Consider the following 8,955-nt stretch of genomic DNA (forward strand, 5'->3'; position numbering starts at 1 on the left):
GAACTTCTTGGTTTAATTTTCATTGAATGCTATTTTACTGTCCTGTAGAAAATGAGCTGTTTAAAACTTGGGTAAGAGAGGAGATAAAAGAGTATGCTGTCTCCCGCTCTTCCACGGACACAGAAAGCCCCTGTGAGGTAGGGAAACTGTAGCAGTGTGATCCCACTGTCCCCATACTCCTTTCTAAAGAAAAACCTGGAAGTGACCTTTTTTGCTTGTATGTTGAGCATCTGCAACACTTGCTGAATCGGGGAGCCCCTTCCAGTTCCTTGCCTCTGAGCAAACATGAACCCAGAGGTTACAGATGTCCCTTCCTGCCATTCCGAGCTCCAGACTGACAGCTTCCCAAAATGCCTTACCGTACTGTGACGAAGCATAAAACCCAGAACCCTTAAAGTAGCCAGGGGCAGCTGGGGTTTAGCTATTTATATTTTGAAAACAGCCTCCAGGGCTTTCAGCTTCAGCTGCGGAATTACCATTGGAAACTAGCTCTTGTGCAATTCAGGGCTGCTGAGGGGGTGGTCAAGAGAGTGCTCAGAGCCTACAGGAATATAAAAATGATGGGTAAGCATGAATTTATTAGCTATAAAAACTCTTGAGACTTCACCTTTTGTCCAAAAAAGCTCAAGATCCTGTCTGTCAATGAGTGGGGGATGTTGTGGCAACAAAACTGATGTCAGGAGTTCTTATCACAGAGATTGTAAATCAGTTGCCTGTTTGTAGGGTAACCCAGGGTATCAGACCCTCAGTCATTGTAATTATAAGATAATTAGCAAAGAAAAACAATCTAAAAAAGATGCTTTTAAAGTAGAAATTCAGAAAATGGAGTATATTTTTTAGCAAACCACAGACTTCTAAGAAACCTCTTGAAGAAAATGCTTAGACTGATCCAGTGGCTATTTGGCTGTAAGAAAGCAAGCTTGCTTTGAGGTCGCCCTTTGAAATACCAGAGTGGAAGTATGTGGGGGAAAGTTTGGGTCTGAAGTGGGATTCTTTCTTGTCATTTCTTCTAATGCCCAGCAGGTCAATGAGAAAATTGTTACTGACAAGAGGAATTTGGATCAAGCCACATATGCCTGTGAAATGAAAATGTTTATATGTTGGGCTTTTCTGTAATTACTGACTTTTTATTCAGCCAATTCCCCAAATATATTTTGGCTTTTTGTACTGAAATGGGTTTGCAGGCACTGGTTTCTGGTTTGGTTGGTTTGGTGGTGGTGAAGTCGAACGTGCAGGGTGTACCTTGCAGTTTGTTCATAATTTGCCTATGATTTGCACTGGTCTGCGAGAAGATGCTGTTTGGTTTAATACTGAATTCCCTTTTATTGCCTAGAGCGGAGTCTGCGGTTGCGAGCGAGGATATACAGAAATAATGAGATCAAATGGTTTCCTGGATTACTGCATGAAGGTACCAGGTTTAGAAGATAAGAAAGCTGATGTTAAGACCATTGCTGGAAAAAATAAACCTGTCAACTCAAAAATGCATGACATTTTCAAAGGATGGTCTATTCAACCTTTTAATCCAGGTGAAAAACTTAAATATGAATGGAATAAATTGTCTTTACAGCATTTCTGTAGAAGAAAGGTACAAGCTTTGTAGATTGTAACATCAGAGATTGTGTCTGGGAGCTGCAGAGCAGCCTCCCAGTTTCTAACTCACATGCCATCTTTCATTCCTTTGTGCCTATACAGAGTAATCACAATCTCTTATGTTGAGAGATAGCAAAGACAGAGTGAAGCAATAATATTTTGCAAAAGTATACTCATATGTGAATTGGGGGGATGCTTAGAACTGTTATCTGATAATGTTTCTAGAACTAATATGTTTGGACCAGGAAAGATATTGATCACTAGTGCTTCAGAAGATTCAGAGCAGAAAGTACTTAAGATTCCATTAAAGAAAACATTGGTTGTTTCTTGCCATATTTCAAAAGTATATTAAAAAAAAAAAGGGGGGGTAGAAAATGTAGCGTTTAAAGTGTTGAAGTTAAGACATTAAAAAATACCTGGCAAAAAGCAGGCAAGCTGCTGTGCCAAATCAGTGCATCCCAAGCGGACCTTTGACTTCCACACTTATAAAATGCTTCCCAGTTGGAACCATGTACTGGATGTGGCCAGACCGGTTCACAGGACTGGTGCTGTAGCTGTAATAGCTGATTACCGTTTTGGCTGTTATTTGCAGGATTAATTTATTCAAAGTAAATTTCTAAAATGCAAATAGGACTTCAGAATGTGAGGTGAAGGTGTATTCTAAAATACTGGCAATGCAGTCTTGCCCCTCTTCTATTACCTGACATTGCATTTGTTTCCTATGAGTTTGTAATGAACACAAGACTTCAGAAAACATGTAACAAAAGGTTCTGTTACGGGATTCAGGGAGCCATAATTCTGTCTGATATATGTGATCACACTTTGAATGTTACATTTACATATTTGATTTGCATACAGTAGTTAACCTTTGCATTCATAGTCTCTGAGCTCATAGAGTTTGGTCCAAAGCCTTTTAAAGTTGGCTGGTTTTTGATCAAACCCGTCATCCAGAAGCCCACACAGTTCAGCAGCAGTTTGAGTCACAGGTTTGGGGTTAATTGCCTTTTTGTCAGCATCCATGGCCCTCTGTAGGCTGTCTTACTTAGGTGTCATCTTTTCAGCTGGTACCTTTACGGGGTTAGAATAAGGGAGAGAGGTGCAGGTGGATGCTGCAATCCTCTTTTTAAATCAGCATTCAAGGCTGCAGCCCTGAAAGCTTTTGGTGGGCTTGACCTCAGCGCAGCATCTGTGAGCCAGTTCTCCCCCAGGGACTGCAAGACAGAAATAGGGACTAAGGAGCTTTTACTGAACATGGTGTTATTTAATTTTAGGGCAGACGTGTTATAGAAACAATAGATGGGAAAGGTATAAATGTGTTCTACGAGTGCTAAGTGTATCACCGACCCCGTGGCATCCTGCAGGTAACTCTTAGGTCTGTATGTGCCCCTCAGACCCCAGCTCAAGGCTGGTGCTCTTGAAATCACTGCCCTTTGTCTAACTTCTTGACAAAATATGTAATTACTCCCCTTAAACAGGCTGTCAGGCTTATTAGTCTGGGGGTTTGCAGTAATTACTGCTAGCTGAGCCAGTAAACTGCTGTTACCTACCAGTTAGGCTCTTGATAGCAGGTCTGTGGTGAATGCTCCCTGTATGGATGGCATTTACTGCCCTTCAGTACCATAGTCCTTGACATTTGTGTACGTCTAAGGACTTACATCTGTCAGTAAAAGTATACGTGCCTTTCTCCAATTAATTTGTTATTTCCCTTCCTGTTTACAGTTTGGAACACAAATTTTATTACGATTTAATGAGGCTGATGTTTTTGTTCTTCTAAATGCTCTGCAGGAGTGCACAGAGCTGATTTTGAATCAGGCTGTGTTTTTCCTTTCTTTACAACACTCTGGGAGGTCAGAGTTCAGGTACAGGAACTTTTTTCAAGTTGAGAGCAATTTAAATAGCAGTGTTTAAATTGTAGGATGACATGGTCCAATGCCTTTGTGTTGGGGGTGGAGAGCCCGGCTGCCTTCACAGAAGACACTGTGGGATGCCTTTTTGTGGCTGCGACAGTCCCTTTGCAGGACTGCTGAATGTTTCATGGGCATCTCCAGTTGAGAGGGTGACAAATTTCATACCCTGACTTCAGCAAAAAACAAAAAAAAACAAAAACAAAACAAACCAACCCAGACCTGACAAATGAAGTTTGTCTCACATGAGAGATAGGCTGTAAGTGTTTCAAGGAGAAGAGAAAATCTGAGAGGTACTCAGCCTTTCCACAAAGCCTGGAAGAAAAAAAGAGAAAGAATGGGATCTGATTAAGTATGTTTCCCTTTGAAAAAATTCATCATTCAAACGTAAAATGTAAAACAGGCTCGGTGATTGTCCGTGAAGTAACTCCCCGCTCGCATGACTGAGTTTGAAATGGCCTATGTCAAACCACGGCTGTGAGCACGGGCAGGTTCCTATTCCTGCCTCTGCTATGTATTAACAGCTCTATTGATGTGAATCAGCTCAGGCGACTGCTGCATGGGGAAAAATGCTATTGCTTCTCCCCACCGAGCAAGCTGTACAGCCAGAACGGAGTGAGAAATGGAAATGCTGCTCTTTTTAGAATTATTATTGTTACTATTGCAAAGCTTGTAATTAAGGACCTGTCCAAATAACGTGTTTTGGGATGTTGTGTCAGAAGGATATGTTTCAACACACTCAAGCTCACATGTACGTGGAGGGGTTCCTGCAGGGGTCCTCTGTCCTTGAAACCCCAACGGTCCTGTCAAGAGCCTTACTTTGTCTTAAAGCCCGCTGTGTCTTGGGCTCCTGTGGCCCAACTAGAAAGCTCTTGCACAACTTTATCCCTCTTACTATTACAAAGCGTATTCTTGTTTTTATTCTAAGCCGAACTTATGTCCGTTTGTTGCCCAAGTGTTTTTCAGCCCTAAGTAGCTTGCTCACTGGTGTTTACCCCAGTTGACCCCAGGTATTTACAGAGAACAATCCCATCCCTTCTCAGTCCGCTTTTCATAAGGCTGAACGTATCGGGTGTTACCTGCGCTTCTATCTGGGTCAGCTCAACATTGAGCTGCCTTTGCCAGAGCAGCCACGGGCGCTCCGGGGCAAATGCACTGCAATTATCTTGTGCCCTGCTCCTTTCCACAGGCAGGAGCCTGGCCAGGTTGTATTTCTTGTGCCGCACCGTAAGCCTGGGCTGCCTGTAACGAACTGCAGGAGCTCAGCCAGAGGAGAGGTTATGAAATAATGCTGCTTTGGAAAGCTGAGACGAGGAGTTCATTTTCAGTTATCGTTGAGAAAAATCTACACTCCTTACCAAAGTTATGATTTTTGTCTTTAAAATGATTGATTTTTGCAGGAATTTTTTTTTTCTGTCAAAAATGTGGGGTTTATGGGTTATTCCCAGCCTGACCTTGCTGTGTTTCCCAGCAATGACGCCACTAATTTTGCTCGTGTGCTTTCTCTTTACTTAATCTTTGAAGAATTTGTGTGTTTTAGAATAAAGGTTTTTTATTCTCCCCTTTTCTCCCCCTGTCCTTTTTCCACATCTTCCAACAGATGGTAAACTGAAGATGTGGGTATACGGAGTATCAGCTGGCGGGTTCCTCATCATAGTTTTCCTGATTTTTACATCCTACCTGATGTGGTGAGTATGACCTGTATTTTGTCCTTCAATAAAATAAAAGCTAGTTTGCTTTTATTTAAACAATCCGAAATGTATCACAGTGTTCTGTGTTACAGAGATTTAATCCTCAAGGCTTTAGGAAAGGATGGAGCTTGGATTACCTAACTGCCTTCATTTGGCCTCAGAGTAGTTTTAAGCTCCAAATTGTAAATACTAACGGATGTAGTTGTGAAGAGGTATGGTGACCATGCAGGGAAAGGATTCTTTTTGGTTAGCAATAGGCCCTTATATTTATGCAGACTTCTTCTGGGATTAGAAAGGGCTTTTTATTGTATTCTTAAAAAAAAAATAAAGCAAAACTGAAAAAAAAAGGTGAGGAGGCTGATTGGATCGAGGAGCTGGCTTCTGCTCAAGGAAGGACTAAATAGAATAGGGGCATTCATTTGGAAAATGATTTTTGACATGGGAATACAAAAGCGATCTATGAAATCATGAATGGAGTAGAAAAGGGTGCTAGGGAATTTTTGTTTCCCATAGTATAAGAAGTGGAAGGCATCTGATGAAATGATCGTTTAAAATAAACAAAAGATTTTATTTTTCACACGGTGCCAGGGACTGTGTGTGCCAGGAAGATAAATGGATTTGAAGATGGCATAACAGTTCACGGGAGATTGGGTCTCCTGGTGTTAATTGTGGTGTTCTGGATGTACGCTCCAGCTCAGGAATTCCCTAAATAGGTTTTTGCGATGAACATGTCAGGTGGAGATATGTCCCGTGGGTAAGGCTGCTGTTACCAGCCGCTGGTAGAGTACTGGGTGTACCGAAGCCCTGGTCTACACCAGTGTGGGCTTTACTGGTCAGGGAGACGTCTGCCCTCCAAAGCAACCGCTGCCCCAGGCTAGTGATGTGCTCTCTGCTTTGAAAATTTGGAAAGGTTCTGCCATCGATGCATCTCGGTGGATGCAAAGGGAGCAGTGGCCAATGTCCATGTGTCCTGCAAGGCCCAGAGCTATCCCTGAGGACCATGGAGCTGGCTTGGGCTTTACAAACGTTAACCGTGCAAGTTGCCCCAGCCCCTGTCAGATCAGGGCAGGCAACCAGAGCATCACAACTGTGGCCTGACAGCATCGATGCCCTTTTCATCTCAAATCAGTTTATTCTCTCTCACTCTCTTAGTCTTCCCCTCAGTCTCTCACTTCAGTTAGAAGCTTAAAAAACACCATTTGGACGCTGCTTAGGCAATGCAGTTATTTTCCCAGCCATGCAGCTACCGTTTCTCTGTGGCTTCACCATGGAGCATACAGAGGACTTTTTGAATAACATTACATAGTTTTCCATCACTCGAAGGCTGGTGAGGAAATGTATTTCTCAATAATAATTATTGTTACTTCAATACCATGCCAAAGAAAAAAATGAGAATATCCCACTCATAGACAGTTCACATTTCAATTTTTCTGCGAGGTGTTCCTTGTTTTGTCAGCTGTGAGAAGACAGGGGAGACAAATACACTTTATTTCCTCTCCAGAAGAAGAGCACAGCTGGCTGCCAGTTTTCGGCAGGCTGTATGTCTGCACCACATCACCATACACAAGCAGGTCGGTGTGGTTTTTCTGGGACGCAGTCACTTGTACTGCAGTGTCACCTAGTTGCAAAATGAAAGAGCTGGGGTGGGAAGTTGATTTTTCGTTGATATTTGAGTTTTGGTGAGGTTTCTGAGCTTATTACAGCTTATAATTTTGTCTCTTGAAATATTTTTCTTGCAGCAAAAAAACAAAGCAGCATCAAAGCACTCCTCCGCAGCAGAAGCCTCTAACCTTAGCCTATGACGGAGACATTGATATGTAACATAAAAAAGGAATCCAAATGTAGACATCGACTGCCTTAACTGCTTTCTTTTTTGGAACTCTCAGACTTCTCAGTTTTTTGAGGAATCTCCTGATGTGTAATATACCGGGCAGAACAGAACAGAAGTATTGCAAGCTTAAAATTTTGCCACCTCTCTATTAAAAAAAATGGAGTCAAAGACTTGTATCTTGTGAAACTTTTCTGAAGAGACCACAAAATGCATCTCTTCCTGTTGAGCAATGGGAATCAAAAAAACACCTAAGAGAATCTACAAACATCAAAAGGAATTAGTAAAAAAAAAAAAAAAAAAAGGCATGACAATCCTGAGGAAAATGTGACATTTACTGTAAATGACAAGTTTGACACAGCATCATTATGCACTATATTAGTGCAGCGTTCTTTATTCTTCACATATTTCAACAATGAGTTTTCTAGCGTTTACATTTCGTTCAAAGACTTTAAAACCGGATCATGTATTTTGAGAAACGCAAGGAAGAATGAGCTGAAGTGTCTGAAGTTACTAGGTTTTTTAAAGTTTCTTCCTTCTTATCCTGTTTTCTAGTCTGGAATATGATTTTGCTTCATTTCCACCTACAGGACAGAATAAGGATTGTTATGAAAAAGCATAGGTGGTTTCTTAACCAAGAATATTTTTTAAAGAGTTGAGTAGATAGATGTTTTGGTGAATGGCTATAGGATTTGATTGTTTAAAAAGTATTTTAAATTAAATTAAACCATGTAGATACATTATGGCCAGTTTAAATTGTTATTCAGTTTAATTAATACAAACTCCACTTTTGTATTTAAATTTTCTTATCTGAAATATTTATAAATTCTTTTTTTGAATTTAATTACCTGACCTCATTTAATATACATCAAACACAAAGGCAGTTTGTAGAAGGTCTTGCTTTTATAAATGTTTGGAAACCACTGAGAAGTTACATGTCGTAAACATCTGGGAACATTTGAAGAGGGTAAGTGTTTATAATAGTGTGTGTAACAAGTAAGAAAGTGCCATCTTGTGGTATTGACTTGTATTTATAAGCAAATAAAATGCTAAAGAGAGTGAGAAAATTGCTTCTGGTATGTTGAATTAAATGTGTGTAAACAGCATTCGTTATTAGCCTTCTACTGTGTCTGAGGTTGGACTTGGATTTCAAACAATTCTGGCATATTTTGTGCTGTAGCGATTAGTGGAAGAAATATTGTAGACAAGTACTGGGCGAGAGAATAATTGCAGATCTGGAGAATGTTTGGTCTTATTTTTAGCACAATGCTGCTGCTTATTCCAATAACGAGAGGGAAGAGAAGGATTGTTACCAGCCTGGCACCTATACGGTCCTTCTCAATCCACAGTTACGTCAGAGCAGATCATTGGAAGAGAAAGAAAGGTATAACTAGGGCAGAAGGCAATGCTGGTCTTGTTACGTTGCTATTCACAGCTTTGTAAAGTGATTTGGATGTTACGGTTTCATTGAAAAAATGATGGAGTTGTAGATCGGTTTCCTTCCGTAGGTCAGGATCCCACCCAGCCAACCGGTCTCCTGCAGCGTCGAATTGAGGTGATACTGTGTCATCATAGCAAGGTCAGGAATGAGCTTTCCTCTCCCTGCACTGAAAGAAAAGGCTGATGGAATTGTGAGGGGAAATTGTCGCACTTGTTTCTAGCCCTGAAGATGTGCTGGCCCTACTTTCTCCTTTCAGGCTTTAACTGTTTATGGTATAAAAAGCAGGATCTGGTGTTCTCCTGTAACTTTGGGGGCCTAAGTGTTTTTTTTAAGTGCCCTTTACTGAACCTTTGAGTAACTTGTATAGAGTAAGAGTTCTGAGGGGAATAATGATCTAGTGCTATTAGGAAAAATACTGCCAGATCTTAATATATTTTGTCTGTGGGATACCATGTGGGGAGAATGGTGCTCTCTGAATAATGAAGGAATAAATACAGTTAA

The 8,955-nt window shown here is 41.0% G+C and overlaps 1 protein-coding gene across 1 annotated transcript in view; it reads left to right on the forward strand.

Moving 5' to 3' along the window:
* Positions 1 to 8,065, forward strand: part of THSD7B (thrombospondin type 1 domain containing 7B) — a 269,406-nt gene extending 261,341 nt beyond the window's left edge. Inside the window, exons 26-28 of the mRNA XM_005242364.3 lie at positions 1,334 to 1,526; positions 5,095 to 5,182; positions 6,925 to 8,065. Of these exons, the coding sequence (XP_005242421.2) occupies positions 1,334 to 1,526; positions 5,095 to 5,182; positions 6,925 to 7,006 (363 nt within the window). The 3' untranslated portion in view covers positions 7,007 to 8,065. The remainder of the gene's footprint in view (positions 1 to 1,333; positions 1,527 to 5,094; positions 5,183 to 6,924) is intronic.
* The last annotated feature ends 890 nt before the right edge of the window (positions 8,066 to 8,955 follow it).

This window comes from Falco peregrinus, chromosome 8 (assembly GCF_023634155.1).
Source record: "Falco peregrinus isolate bFalPer1 chromosome 8, bFalPer1.pri, whole genome shotgun sequence".
Lineage (NCBI taxonomy): Eukaryota > Metazoa > Chordata > Aves > Falconiformes > Falconidae > Falco > Falco peregrinus.